At 44.2% G+C, this 15,346-nt stretch overlaps 2 protein-coding genes across 2 annotated transcripts in view; one reads left to right on the forward strand and one right to left on the reverse strand.

Annotated features, from left to right (window-relative positions):
• LOC109467503 overlaps positions 1–3,883 on the forward strand; it is an 11,393-nt gene extending 7,510 nt beyond the window's left edge. The window contains 8 exon segments of the mRNA XM_019765516.1: positions 225–484; positions 871–968; positions 971–1,047; positions 1,539–1,803; positions 2,144–2,265; positions 2,664–2,854; positions 3,273–3,408; positions 3,753–3,883. Coding sequence (XP_019621075.1) covers positions 225–484; positions 871–968; positions 971–1,047; positions 1,539–1,803; positions 2,144–2,265; positions 2,664–2,854; positions 3,273–3,408; positions 3,753–3,845 — 1,242 coding nt within the window. The 3' untranslated portion in view covers positions 3,846–3,883.
• Positions 3,884–4,546: 663 nt separating this feature from the next.
• On the reverse strand, positions 4,547–14,974 carry LOC109467530 (sulfite oxidase-like). Its single transcript, XM_019765553.1, has 11 exons — positions 14,881–14,974; positions 12,017–12,283; positions 11,369–11,586; positions 10,447–10,640; positions 9,665–9,814; positions 8,938–9,075; positions 8,383–8,558; positions 7,705–7,788; positions 7,308–7,425; positions 6,858–7,041; positions 4,547–6,461 (listed from the first exon to the last, which is right to left on the reverse strand). The coding sequence occupies exons 1-11, from the start codon at positions 14,940–14,942 to the stop codon at positions 6,313–6,315; spliced, it is 1,740 nt and encodes a 579-aa protein (XP_019621112.1). The 5' UTR covers positions 14,943–14,974; the 3' UTR covers positions 4,547–6,312.
• Between the last annotated feature and the right edge of the window lie 372 nt (positions 14,975–15,346).

The raw sequence follows: 15,346 nt of genomic DNA on the forward strand, positions 1-15,346 counted from the left end.
CCCCCCCCAAACCCCCCAGAGACCTAGAAATTATTAGATGTTGGACCCCCTGGCAGCTTTCCTTGGTACTGCAACAGAACATCCGGTTTTGAGATGATCTGGACATGCTAAGGGTCACGATCTAAGCTCTTGTGTTTGGGAAGAAGTGACATTAGTCCAGTTTTAATTCGAAAAGCGTACTATTGTTACGTACTATGAGTTGCGTGTATTCTGATTTTGTTCAGGTGAAGTCGGAGGTTCAGACGGTGACGTCACTGCTGCGGTTCCTGGAGCACGTGATGCGGATCCAGTACCGCGTCATCATCGTGGTGGACGACCTTGACTGTTGCCCGGGCGACCGCGTGATTGGCGTGCTGGAGTCCATGAGCATCCTGCTGTCGGATGAAGAGACCAACATCATCTCCATCGTCGCCATGGACCCGAAAATCGTCGTCAACTGTCTGGAAAGTCGTCTCACGGACACCATCACAAACAACTCCAGCGGGTAAGTTCGTGTTGTTCACGTGCTGTTCACCTGTTGATCACGTGTTCTTCACGTGTTGTTCACGTGCTATTCACATACTGTTCACGTGTTGTGCACGTGTTGTTCACGTGTTGTGCATGTGCTGTTCACGTGCTGTTCATGTATTGTTAGGTACGAGTACCTGCATAGGATCGTGCACTCCCCGGTTTTGTGTTGGCCACGTGAGGTTCACGTGATGTTCACGTGTTGTTCACGTGTTGTCCACGTGTTGTCCACGTGTTGTTCACGTGTTGTCCACGTGTTGTTCACGTGTTGTCCACGTGCTGTTCACGTGCTGTTCACGTGTTGTTCACGTGCTATCCACGTGCTGTTCACGTGTTATCCACGTGCTGTTCCCGTGTTGTTAGGTACGAGTACCTGCGGAGGATCGTGCACTTCCCCGTGTGCCTGCCGGAGCCGAGCGTGGAGGAACGGCGGAAGCTGTTCTACAAGATTGTGGAGGGAAGGACGGCATCCTGGTGCGGCGGTACGTCTCCGTCAAGACGGGAAGGATCTCATTCAAGGCGGGCACCAAGGCGAAACAGGTCTCTACCAGACTAACTACGCTGGCTATATATAGGACCCCCCATATAGGAGAATATTTGCCAGGGGAGTTTGGCCGCCTTGTAGATTTGACTGGCGGGAAAGAAACTACCTCGGACTCCCCTGGCCAATTTTACTCTTTTTTGCCGAATTCTACGATCTGTATTCCCGTAGAAATGCCTGGTGGAGGCAAGTGTGTAACACTGTGAGTGTAACAGTGGGGTTCAAGCGCCGCTAACTGCGCCATTCCAATAGGAATCCTTTTGGCGTAGTTGTAATCAATCAATCAATCAATCAATCAATCAATCAATCAATCAATCTTTATTCAACTGGCAGACGAGGGTCTGAATTGAGTTGTTCTTACAGACAGCATCATAAAATTATCCATTTAAACTATATATATACATTGTGATGGTTTAAAAATTACATATAACACGATTATAACACACACCAATTAAAAGCTTCCTGTTTCTACTCGCTCTGTTTGTTTCAGGCGTACCAGGCGGACTCCCAAGGACGCACCTCCGCCAAGGGCAGACCGTCCTTGTGGACAGCCCTTCCGGATGCGCAATATGATGACCTTGAAAACCAAGATGGCGGCCGCCAGGACATTTCGAACCAAGATGGCGGCGCCCAGGACGAAACTGACGAAGCAGAGGAAACATTGAGGAGAGCGGTACGAACACAAGTCAGCACATACGGACTCCTGAATAACTTCAGGCTAGACGACGTGAAAGAAGAGTATGAAGACTATCTAGGTGACTAATTTGCATCATCCTATCATGAAAGTTCATCTGTGTTGGTAGTTACATGTTTAAAGTTTAAACTTTTGGTCCAACACAAAAATTCTCGCAGCTAGAGCTTTCTACCAGTCACTCTTATCTTCCTCAGTAGACTGACCCAGTGAAGCTTGTCACGTGGCTTCTTTGAAGTGTCACTTATTTGCATCATATCAATCAATAGTTCGTATTTAAATATAAACCTGCTTTTCTGATAACTCTCCAGTGTCACTGACGAAGTTTCGTGAAACGTCTGACTGTTTCCAAAATCATATCCAGTTGACGTTGCTTGAGTAACTGTTTCGTTTGGCGTATCTAGGTGACGTCATACAGGCGTTAGATGACGACGACGATGACGCAGAGAATGACATCATGCCTTATATCCATGGCAACGCGCTCCACATCACCAGCCTCTACCACGTACTGCGCATGACCGTGAAGGTTCTGTTTATTGTTTGTTTGTTTGTTTGTTTATTTAGGAAGCTCCATTAGTGATGATACATCACTATTCTTCCTGGAGTCCTTTACATAAAATACATTAACTATTGTTTACATACACGTTTAACTGCTATCAAGAAAACTTATCTTATCAACATAGTAAATTACACATTAAGCAACAATTGATAATAAATTACACATTAAGCATTGATTAGTACAGCAATTAATAATATCACATTATACAGTTAACAAAAAAACAACTATGTACTAAAGGTCTAAGGGTTCAGAGGTCATGAATTTGTACAGAATATATTTAAAACGTTTACCACCAGGAGTTAATTGGTCACAGTGTGTTTGTTTTTATGTGTTTTTGTCCAATTGCAATATTTTCTTCTCCAAAGGTTCTCAGGCACAGGCAGCTGCTGCAATGCGTGACGCCTCGCCAGGTGGCGCTGTGGGTGGTTCTGGTGGAGCAGTGGCCCTACCGGACCAGCTGGGTACTGCAGTACGTCGAGGACTGCCAGCAGAAGGACAGAATAAAGCAGCGAAACCCTCAAGAGACGGGAAAGGATGAGATAAACACAATAAACAAGTGAGTAATATTTTACACGCCAGACCAGGGGTGCCAGAGTATGCAGCGCAATTTTCCGGAATACAGCACAATTTTCCAGAATACAGTGCAATTTTACGGAATACAGCGCAATTTTACGGAATACAGCGCAATTTTACGGAATACAGCGCAATTTTACGGAATACAGCGCAATTTTGCGGAATTCAGCGCAATTTTGCGGAATACAGCACAATTTTGAGGAATACAGCGCAATTTTACGGAATACAGTGCAATCGTATTAGTACACAGTGCATTGTATACTAGTAAAATATTGTACTGTATACTAATATATTTCATCGCAAGCTTTCTTTCTTTCATTTCTATTTCTTTCCTCTACGTTTTCCCTGAAACGTAGTTAAAGGTTTTAACTTTCTTTTTTTCTTCTCTTTTCTTTCTGCAGTGACACGAAGCTGGCTGACGTGTTCCAGAAGCTGAAACCGGAAATGAACGTGGACGATTTCCGGCGTCTGAATAACCTTGACGGTGACCCCGAGATGTTCGAACTGCTGCTGGGCGAGTCCAAGTTCACCGTGAAGGTATTCTGCAGTTCTCATAAATGTCGCATGGGGCACTATTGTATGGTTGTTGAGGCGTTTCTGTGTTTCATCTCAACGATAGTTGAAATAACTGGTATCCACTCTGTTTTGTAGCTGTTTGGAGGGGTTCAGAGGAACATTAGTTTTGAGAGAGACAGACACAGAGAGACAGAGACAGATGGACACAGACAGATACAGAGAAAGACAAAGAGAGACAGATATATATATATATATATGTGTGTGTGTGTGTGTGTGTGTGTGTGTAGAGAAAGAAAGCAAGGAGGTTCAAAAGGAACTCTTTTAACTCCATGAAGAAAAATTCCATTTTGTCCGTTTCACTTCAGGACATGTCTAACCTGCTCCCCTGCACCATCAACTTGGACTATTCCATCCAGCGCCGGATCGCCACAATCAGAGGCCTCTCCCTGGAGTACTGATAGGATCCGCTAGGGGTCTCCCTTACAGCGTGTTCTTCAATGAAAGTTGGCAGGCGTAATATAGACACTTTAAGAAATAATAGATACTTTGAGAAATTCTACTTAACGTATTTACAAACGGTTCTTAAATGTAGATAAATGGTGCTTTAGCTTGTCATGTCCTCTCATTGGAGTACTGATAGGATCCGCTAGGGGTCTCCCATACAGCGTGTTCTTCAATGAAACTTGGCAGGCGTAATAGACATTTTAAGAAATAATAGATACTTTGAGAAATTCTACTTAACGTATTTACAAACGGTAGTTAAATGTAGATAAATGGTGCATTAGCCTGCCATGCACAATGAACATCATAGATGTAGTGAAGATTGCCTCCGCAAGGGGTCTCTTCTAGGAAGAACGTCAGTAGCGTAGTGAAGTTCTTCAATGAGAAAATGACGGATGTTTATATATTTACAAAGAGTTACATTTGTGCCATTTTAGTTTATTAAGATGTCCTTTAGCCCAATGAGGGGCTGATCTTCCAGGGCTCATTAGACAATACAATAGTTAAAACAGATATACACAAAAGCACATACAATTACAAACTAAGAATTGACCTCAAATAAAATCTTAAATACAAGCTGACGAAGAAAAGGACAACAGTCACAACTCTGTTCTAAACTTTATTGAGAGACTAAATATTATTTCCATTTCTCGTCTGACTTTAAACATCAAAAAGTACCTTTGTACAAGCCTAAAGTTTAGAGAGCAAATTTTAAGTCATAGAAAACACGATCACTTCTCCAGTTTTCTATCAAGTCCAAGATTTCAGCATTAATTTTTTTTTTACATTATTACCACACCGGCAGTATTATAAACTCTTCTGCCCTTCTGAAAACCCTTGTCCTGCGGAGCCCAACAATTGTTGTTCTGCACATACAGACTGAGTATATAACACCCTGTATAGGTACGATCTGGGGGTATTTCTCATGCAACGCATCACACCACAGCGAAACGCAACGAATGCGGAGGCAACTAGTATGCTACCACAGGGCAAAAAAAGTCAGGGGTCTATGACCTGATTAAGACAATTGAAATTATTGAAAAATTTTGTGTAAAAAATGCCAGCAGGACAAGGGTTAAGAGCCCTACTCCCTGCCAATAGAGCTTGAGATCACCATATTGAGTTAAACTTTCCATTCATGAAACCTCCAACACTTTACACATTTCTTGTCCCTTTTATTATTCAGCCATGGTTCATTCTTGAGGAACATTGATACAATGTTTTTGACCCTTTCATGTAAGTTGGGCTGACCTTGTCTCTTTCCGCTCTCGAACTTGAACTGTTGGAATGTCGCAACTTAACACAAAAATAGGAGACAACACGGCTTTCTATTAGAAACAAGAATATAGGATTCTACATTCAAGAATATGTTGGACATAGTAACCCTTTGTTTGGTGGGACATGTGCATAACAGCAAAAGAAATCAATAAGCCATTGCTACTTCTTTATAAGGACACTCGGACAGGCCACTCCTTCAAGGTCATTCTTACAAGGTCACGATACAAAAATCCTGCAAGGTCATCTTTACAAGTTTATCATACAAAGAAATTCTGCAAGGTCATCCCTACATGTACAAGGTCATTCTTACAAGGTCATCATACAAAATCATCCTGCAAGTCCATCTTTACAACGTCACTCTTACTAATACAAGGTCATTCTTACAAGGTCATCCCTACAAGGTCATTGCTGCAGATGGATCCAAGGTCAATCCTACAAAGTTACTTTTACAAGGTCATCTCACTATAAAAGTACAGACTGACCTTGAGAACATGGCTGCTTCCTAGTAGCATTTGAGACAACCGAGTGAGATATGATACAGAATTACAGCCAAAAACAAAAAGAATTGCACTATTATTTCACCACTTAGGCAGTTTGTTCAGCATATCATAATAATCATTAACATAAACAACCCTCATTTAGTAAAGCCCTATTACCTTAAACCAGTAGTTTTCTTCTAAACCTAAAAACTGATTTGATAGAAAAACGACTATCTGACATTTAATTTCAGATATTCTGGCACTGAAGTGGAGGGAATGAAAATTAACCCCTCCCTGCTAAGTTCTACAACCGACACAAACATGGTGCATACGTCCGACCACAGTAGGGTGAAGGTTAACCGAAACACACCTGTTACAAGAGTAGACTATTCCATTATTGCATTCTTTAACCTCCTTCTGCTAAGGTCGCCTTTTGGCACCAGTTTTGTATGGATGAGGAATTGGGCAGCAGGGAGAAGGTTAACTAGAAATTTTACTCTGTTGCATGTTGCATATTGCATCTAGGTGTTTGGGCTAGATTTACATGTAATCCTTCTGTATGTTGGTGTGAGACTCATCAGTAACGTTGGTGTGAGACTCATCAGTAACGTTGGTGTGAGACTCATCAGTAACATTGGTGTGAGACTCTGTAACGTTGGTGTGAGACCTAGTTGTCCTCGTCATCCTCGACCTTGATGTGAACCCTGTGCCAGGCGTTGGCCACGACTCCCCGCAGGTTCCAGTAAGGTTTGAACGACTCGGGCTGCGTGTTGTACGCCGAGTCCACAGCCTTCGCACACAGCTCAACCTCCTTTCCTGGAACACAACAAAACACCAAATAAGGAGATGGTTACCAAATAAGGAGATGGTTACCAAATAAGGACTAGCGCACCTTTAGAGTCCTTTGGCAGCGGCACGTCGGCCTCCCACAGTGTCCAGGCCCAGGTGCGGTTGTAGCCCTGGTTCGGTTTGTTACCAAATAAGGACATGCTTACCAAATAAGGAGGTGGTTACCAAATAAGGAGATGGTTACCAAATAAGGACTAGCGCACCTTTAGAGTCCTTCGGCAGCGGCACGACGGCCTCCCAGAGCGTCCAGGCCCAGGTGCGGTTGTAGCCCTGGTTCGGTTTGTTACCAAATAAGGACATGGTTACCAAATAAGGAGGTGGTTACCAAGTAAGGGAATAGTTACCAAATAAGGACTAGCGCACCTTTAGAGTCCTTCGGCAGCGGCACGTCGGCCTCCCAGAGCGTCCAGGCCCAGGTGCGGTTGTAGCCCTGGTTCGGTTTTGCCACCAGCTCCGTCGGGTGCCAGGTCTTCCCGCCGTCCGCGGACACGTCCACCCGGATAATCTCCCGACCCCCGCCGCTGTAGGCGTAGCCCCTCACGGTTACCTAGCAACGGCAGAACAACAACAGTCAGCCTAGCAACCAGTAAACAAAAACCACAAACTGCTAACAGCACAGCCATGCACCATCAGTGCAGCAAAAAGTTTCCCACTACTAAATTTTCTAAACACTTCAGACCCCAAACACTTTCCAAACAGTCCCAAACTAAGGACTCAAAAACACCCCCCCCCCAATGAAATGGCACAGTCCATATCCCACTGAATCTGCCCCTGACCCAGACCGTTCCATTATTCCCACAGGGGTGTTCTCACCTCCTCCTCGTTGTCCCAGACGGCCCCATCCTTGGGTTCACAAATGGCCGACTGGACCGGGTACTCCTGAATCGCTGGAGACTTTTTGAAGTCGACCGTGTCCCAGTCCACCTGTGGGGCAAAACAAACATGGGGGTCTGCATGGGGGGGTCCCGACAACGCTCTACGCTAAATTTTGAGAGCTGGCTACGTATTACGCTGAATTCAGGAAACTTCCCAATTACGCTTTACGCTAAATTCAAAGATGCATTACATGGAATTAAATACGCTCTATGCAAAATGCGCTAATCACGCTCTACATTGAATTAGAGTGGTCCGTCTATGCTCTAGAATTATGATGCTCTACAGAAAAGGGTATGTGTGAGACTCATCAGTGATGTTGAAGTTTACCTGCGGCGCGAAACCCTTGTAGTCGTTCTGCTGCCAGTGTGATGGGCTCTCGTCTGGGCTGACCCACACCTTACTCAGCCACTTCACCTGCCTACACAAACAAACAAACAAACAAACAAACATGATTCATTCATATTATACATGTGGCTTGCCTGACATAACCATTTAAGGAAATGGCTACCAAATAAGGTAATGGTAACCAAATATGGAAATGGTTACCAAATAAGGAAATGATAGCCAAATAAGGAAATTGTCACCAAATAACGACATTGTTACCATATAAGGATTTGTACCTGGCACCTATGATCCCAGGGGGTGGGAAGCTGTGATTGTGTGACAGCGGGCTCCCCATAACCAAATAAGGAAGTAGTTACCAAATAAGGGCATGGTTACCAAATAAGGAGTTGTACCTTGCGCCTATGATCCCAGGTGCGATGACCCTGAGGGGAAACCCATGATCCCAGGACAGCGGTTCCCCGTTCATGTCCCAGGCCAGCAGCACGTCTTTCGTTCCCAATTACCAAATAAGGGCATGGTTACCAAATAAGGAGTTGTACCTTGCGCCTATGATCCCAGGTGCGATGACCCTCAGGGGAAACCCATGATCCCATGACAGAGGTTCCCCATAGGGAAATAAGGAAACTATTACCAAATAAGGGCATGGTTACCAAATAAGGAGTTGTACCTTGCGCCTATGATCCCAGGTGCGATGACCCTCAGGGGAAACCCGTGATCGCGTGAAAGCGGTTCCCCGTTCATGTCCCAGGCCAGAAGCACGTCTCCGGACGGGTCCAGCGCCTTCTCGATCGGGATGGACCCCCCATAGGGAGCCTTCTCAGGGTCCAGGTCCAGACCCTCAAACTAAAGGAATTGGTGAAAGGTTTTCGCATCAAAACACTTCCTAGCATTGAGCTAGAGATATAAACAAAACTAATACCACGTATGTTGTAGAATGTAGTATGACAGCCAGAACAAAAAGACTTCAGAACTCTTTCCTTCAGAAATCAGTCCATCAGACTATGTAATCAGACTGTATAATCAGAATGGTATACTTGTGTGTGTCTGGGATGTATAGTTCTATATTAGACGATGTATACTAGTATATATGTTAATTTTGATATTGTAAATATCAATGTCATTCGGGCAACATTATATGTATACAATGTCATGCATCTGCAATATTGATACATGTATACTATATCTAATTATAAATAAAGATCAGAATTGAATGGAATAGCACCTGCACGTGCTTGAGTTCTCCGCGTTTCTCCGGGTCGGCGAGCCCGAGGTGAGCGAGGATGTCGCTCAGGAACACGCCCGTCCACTCCGCGTTACTGATCGCTGCGATTCCCCAACTCAGGCCTTTGATCTTCTTCACCTGAACACAATATACAACAAAAAATCTTCACCTGAACACAACATACAACAAAAAATCTTCACCTGAACACAACATACAACAAAAAATCTTCACCTGAACACAATATACAACAAAAAATCTTCACCTGAACACAACATACAACAAAAAATCTTCACCTGAACACAACATACAACAAAAGGTGTAAGTAGAAATCAGTCAGTTGCAGGTATCAGGTTTTGAAGTAGAAAAAGGTACCAAAAAAACGCACAGTGTTTACCTTCACATGAAGTAGTCTCTGTTATGTTGCTCTGTTTATCATGAAAGTTCATCTGTGTTTACAGTTGAAACTTTCAAGATCCAAGATTCCAACACAAAAAGTTCTCTCGCCTAGAGCTTTCAACCAGTCTTACTGGGAAAGACCAGAGTGACTGCCAGTGGTCGAAAGCTCTAGATGAGAGAACTTCTTTGTGTTGGATCTAAAGTTTTAACTGTAAACAAATCCATCATTCTGTTGCTTTCAGGAAAAATAGCAAAGTAAATGAAAATGAATAAGGCAGTGGATGTCTTAACAAACAAACAAGCAAACAAACAATAAAAAAAAACAGGTCACCTCCATCATGTTGGAGCGACGGTTGCCGGCACACTGGATTGTGGCGACCATCTTCCGATGTTTGAACTTCTCCTTAAGTTCGTCTAAGGTGAAGGAGTGTTTCTTAAGACCCTCTCCTCCCACAGTCAGCACGTAGTTCTTCATATCCACCTGCAATGAATGAATGAATGAATGAATCCTTTCTTTATTCTAGAATGCTTGTTTGGACAGTCACTTTTGGACAGGGGAGGGCATCAATCAATCAATCAGTCAGTCAGTCAGTCAGTCAGTCAGTCAGTCAGTCATCAGTCAGTCAGTCAGTCAGTCAGTCAGTCATCAGTCAGTCAGTCAGTCAGTGAGTCAGTGAGTCGGTCGGTCGGTCGGTCGGTCGGTCGGTCGGCCAGTCAGTCAGCCAGTCAGTCAGTCAGTCAGTCAGTCAGTCAGTCAGTCAGTCAGTCGGTCGGTCGGTCGGTCGGTCGGTCGGTCGGTCAGTCAGTCAGTCAGTCAGTCAGTCAGTCAGTCAGTCAGTGAGTCGGTCAGCCAGTCAGTCAGTCAGTGAGTCGGTCGGTCGGTCGGTCAGTGAGTCAGCCAGTCAGTCAGTCAGTCAGTCAGTCAGTCAGTCAGTCAGTCAGCCAGTCAGTCAGTCAGTCAGTCAGTCAGTCAGTCAGTCAGCCAGTCAGCCAGTCAGTCAGTTGTCAGTCAGTCAGTCAGCCAGTCAATGGTTTTTAATACGTATTTGTAAATATGAAACATAAACACATTGAAACTTTTTGAGACAGGAAAGGACTCATAGTATTTCCCACCTGAGGTACCGGCAGGTGGTTCCTAACGAAGAACAGCTCGTTAGGGGTGATGTAATTATCCACAAGCAGCTCAGCGGGCGGCTCTGCGTTGAATGGTTTGCTGGAGCTCGGCGCGAGCGCCGGATGGCGGCCGGGCTCCGACGCAAACGGGTCGTTAGGGTCCGACTTCTTCGTCCGCTGCATCTCTATCAGGTCTGGGAAGGAAGGAATGAGTGAGTGAATGAATGAATGAATTAATGAATGAGTGAATGAGTGATTTATTATGGTCATTATACACAGACATGAGAGACACAGACAGAAACAGGCAAACGGGTCGCTCGGATCGGATTTCTTGGTTAACCACATCTCTATCAGGTCTGGGAAGGAAGGAAAGAATGAATAAATGAAGGGTTTGCTGGAGCTGGGGGTGAGCGCCGGATGGCGGCCGGGCTCCGACGCAAACGGGTCGATAGGGTCCGACTTCTTACTCCGCTGCATCTCTATCAACTCTGGGAAGGAACGAGTGAATGGTGTTGGGTTACATTATGTGGCAAGTTGCAGGACAGAGTTGAGGGGCTGGTTCCCATGTACTGTAATTAACTCTATGTTCACAGTAGCAAAAGTTCCCGGTCTGAGAAAAATGGACATGTTCACGGAACTATATATTCACGGTGGCGACAGGTGCAGGAAAAAGAATGTCCAGGAATTAATTATTAACTGTAATGATAAGTTCACGGTACAGAAGTGACAGTGAAAATAGTAAACATAACTGTACAGTGAACAAATCAGGAATTACAGTATTTTGTGTATGAATGTGTTTGAGTAGGAATAATAAAATTTCATAAGGAGTGCAGTAGTTTGTTAGGCTATACAAATACAATGTGAAGGTAAACATTATGCATCTGCTTTGCAAATGTTACCTGTCTAGTTATAACATAACTACCTTTCCTGCTGATATTTCCGATGCGCAGCGGCTCGAGCAGCTCGAACACCTCGGGGTTGTCCTTGTGCACGGCGTACATGGCCCAGAACGGTTCAACCGCGCCGCCCGCCGCCAGCAGGATCTTAGACGAACCGCCTGGGTGGCTCTCCACGAACTCTGTGATGTCATACACGCCGGATTTGTAGGTGATCCAGATGCGGTCTGCCTTCGTTTTGTGCCTGAAGTAGGAATACACATAATCTCTTTTTTTTCCCAGTACATTGAGAGTACTAGCTAGAGACACTTCCAGCATCACACAAGCACAAGGCACTTAAAAACGTTAAAAACTTAAATACCTTTATTATAGAGACAATCTGACTCTGAACTGAACCAAGCGCAAACCAGTACCAAGAGACCACGTCTAGCAATATATTAGGACATTAGATGTTAAACAAAGACAACAACAACAACTGTACATTGTACAAAGAGTGATGCCTCTTCTTTTTGTTTTGTTGAATGTATGATAGATCATTTAGATTACATTTTGTAATTGTAAGTGTACAATGGGTCTACAGACCATTGAATTGTCAGAACAACATAACTCAGATTAAGAATACTAGTATTGCCTGTGACTTGTTTGAATAAACTTAAGATTGAATGGAATTGTACCTGGAAACTTCCTGGAGGGAGAACTCCGGTAGGTTTGTACGGAAGCCGCCTGGAGTTGGGTCATGCTCGAACGTTGGTGCGGATTTTGCGCCGACGGGATTTTTGCGCCGGGTCAGGTAGAGGGCGGCCCCCGCGGTTAGTCCGCAGGCGACGCCGACCGCCGTAGCGGGCCAGATGTACGCACGGCCGCTCTGATTGGTGGAGAAACGCCGGGCATTCTGCTGCAGAACGGTCCACTTCTGGGAGAGGGGGGTTCTTCCAGCCGACCTGCAAAGGGACATTTCAAATAAGATTTCCTGTTGGACATATTTCCTTATGAATTATTTAGTAACTTTTTTCCTTATTTGGTAACTATTTTCTTATTTGGTAACTATTGCCTTATTTGGTTACCATTTCCTTATTTGGTTACTGTTCCACACACTATAGCTATGTCTGCTACTAGACGGTCTACTTTTGGGAGGGGGGGTCTAGCTGACTTGCAATTGGCACATTTTGAATAAAACTAGTTCCAAAAATCTGGCTGGACCAATTTCCAGTAACTATTTCCTTATTTGGTAACTATTTCCTTATTTGGTAACTATTTCCTTATTTGGTTACTATGACCACACACTACTAACTTATGTTTGCTACAAGACAGTCCACATCTTGGAAAGGAGGGGGGGGTCACTATAGTTGAGTGACTGACAGATCCAGCCTTCCTGCAGCTGTGTTATCGCAGGTCTGGGAGTAAAGTACAGGTTGCCACACCTGTGGGAACAAACAAGCTGTGTGGGCAGGACAGGGGTGTGTTTAGTACTGTTTACTCAAGTGTTTGTCCTCAAGTCTATCTTTGTAACTAAGGGTTTTCATATGTATTTTTTGTACATCTACTATTGATAGATGTTTACTGCCAACTTTTCAGACCAGTTTTTACAAGTCCCGACTTGCACACGCGAGTTTGGTCAGGACTTGGCTACGAGCTGATACTATGTGGCAAACAGAAAACTGGCTGAGAGCTGATACTATATATGTGGCAAACAGTGACCGGTTGAGACTGGATTTAAGTCTGTACGGAGGTCACAAGAAAGCCTGGTCACGTCAGTCTGGGGTAATTTCAGGACAGGGTAAGTCAGGACAGTGACCCCACATGAAAGCTGGAACTAAGTAGCCTGGGTACCATCCTGGTTACTTTACGTCCGCTCCAACAGGCGTGGTTGGTGGTAGCGACTGTGGGAGCGGACGTAAACTAACCAGGATGGTTCCCAGGCTAGGAACTAAGAAAACTGTGTTGAAATGATTGAGATGTATGTTTGTGACTGCACACTGCCAACCCTGGAGGTATGTTTGAACTGGTAGGTTACACTGACATGGACTTTGCCCCTTATATATAATACCCAACCAAACAACAAGTCACTAACCAAAGATTAGCTTTCATCTCAAGTGTTGTTTTTAAAACTGAACCTGATTTTAGCAACCATTCACTTGTGTAATATATCAGCTACAAATGCATCAGATTTTTGAATCAACAGAATCTACACCAGGAGAAATTGTGGACTATTATTAAGCATCCACAGTAGGTTATGTTGACCTGGACTTCACTCCTGTACCCAACCAAACAACAAGTCACCAAACAGTGAAGCTTTCATCTGATAAGACTAGTTCTAAGTGTAACATTACGTCGGTGAAGACAAGATACACCAAGAAACAGATATGAATATGATTTTAATTGGAAACGGTCAGACATTTCAGGTAGCATCCACTAACTTTCATCAGTGACACTAAGAGAGCAGAGGAGAAATGCAGGTTTATGTTCTTAAAGCTGAACCTGATATTTAGCAACTTCGTGCAATTTAAATGATCTAGAAATGCATCAGATTAAACAGTAACGTTACAGAATCTACACCAAGAGAAATTGCGGACTAAGCACCACAGTAGGTTATGTTGACCCGGACTTTACCCCTGTCTACTTATACATTCCAACAACAATAATTTGTCACCAACACAATGGACCTTAAATCAGAGGGTTGTTTTTAAAACTGAGCCTGAATACTTATTTGGCTGCCTCGTGGATGGTTAGAAACTCATCAGATCTGAAAATTTACTTCATCATTAGTCGAAAAACAGACGAGAAACCCGGAACTAACATGGACTGTCGAATCTTGTTTGCTACTGCTGACTTAGACACATTAATGACTGTTATCGCCTGTGTTTGTTTGTTTGTGGTCTTGTGCCAACATTGGTGCGGTTTTTCCTGGGATAAGCACGTCTGAAGCTTTTACTTCCTGAATCTCAACCTGTTGTTGTACAGAGGCGATCTTAAACTACACAGAGGCTACGGCAAGGTTTGAGAAGGATAACTAAAGAACATAACGTGTGGGGTCGTGTGGCGTAGCAGTAGCGCGTTCGGCTCGGAACTAAGAGGTCCGGGGTTCGAATCCTGACATGCCACCGATCTTGTGCCCTTGGGAAAGGCACTTTACACGACTTTCCTCACTTCACTCAGGTGAAAATGAGTATGCCAGAATGATCATAATCATGATCGTGAAGAAAACCAAACCAAACCAAACACACATGTTCAAAGTACCAGTGAGGCTAAAACAAACAAAGCACGTCTAGCAGAAAATCATACGTAAACCAGGGACAACAACATCAGTATTACGTGCAAAACACCTCCCCTCATCAATTCTACATCAGCGGAAATTACACTTAATTGAGCACTAATTATCCAAAGGAATTTCTGTGCTGAGGATTTTTTTTACCGCCGCACTACTTTTAAGCGCTTGTCACACGTTAAGTAAGTGACGTACAGGTGATCAGATCAAAGTGCCGCCCTCTCCGTAACCTACACCTGCTCAGGTGATCTCAGGTGCGCTGTATAGTCTCACCTGGTGGAGTAAAAAGCCGCCGAAACACGGACACACGTCACAACACCCCGCACCGCCGCCATCTTGCTGACCTTTGACCGGCTGACCTCGCGGTGACCCCGACAGGACTGGAACAACAGGCGAGTCTTCTTGGAAATTCCCAAGGTCATGGATGAAATTCATCTTTGTGTGAATTGATAGACTTTTATTAGCCCCGAAGTAAAGCAGGTAACTTTGCCTGCTTTGTTAGGGCAAGAGAAAACCACTGAGCTAGTCAAAACCGCTAACTTTCGCGAAATTTAATATGTTGTTGGAACGTTATATCCTTCAGAGGGTTGGTGGAAAAAGCAGTCCGGTGCCGAGGCGGAAAAACCGTCCAGGCTGAATAAAAGGGTTTGCATGGAGTGTAGGCTTGGGTTTGACAGAAAGTCCAAATAACTGTTATTAAAGACACACTACTATGTTGAGATAACGGATATGACGTGAA

The sequence above is a fragment of the Branchiostoma belcheri genome, unplaced genomic scaffold (genome assembly GCF_001625305.1).
Source record: "Branchiostoma belcheri isolate BF01 breed outbred unplaced genomic scaffold, Haploidv18h27 scaffold180, whole genome shotgun sequence".
Lineage (NCBI taxonomy): Eukaryota > Metazoa > Chordata > Leptocardii > Amphioxiformes > Branchiostomatidae > Branchiostoma > Branchiostoma belcheri.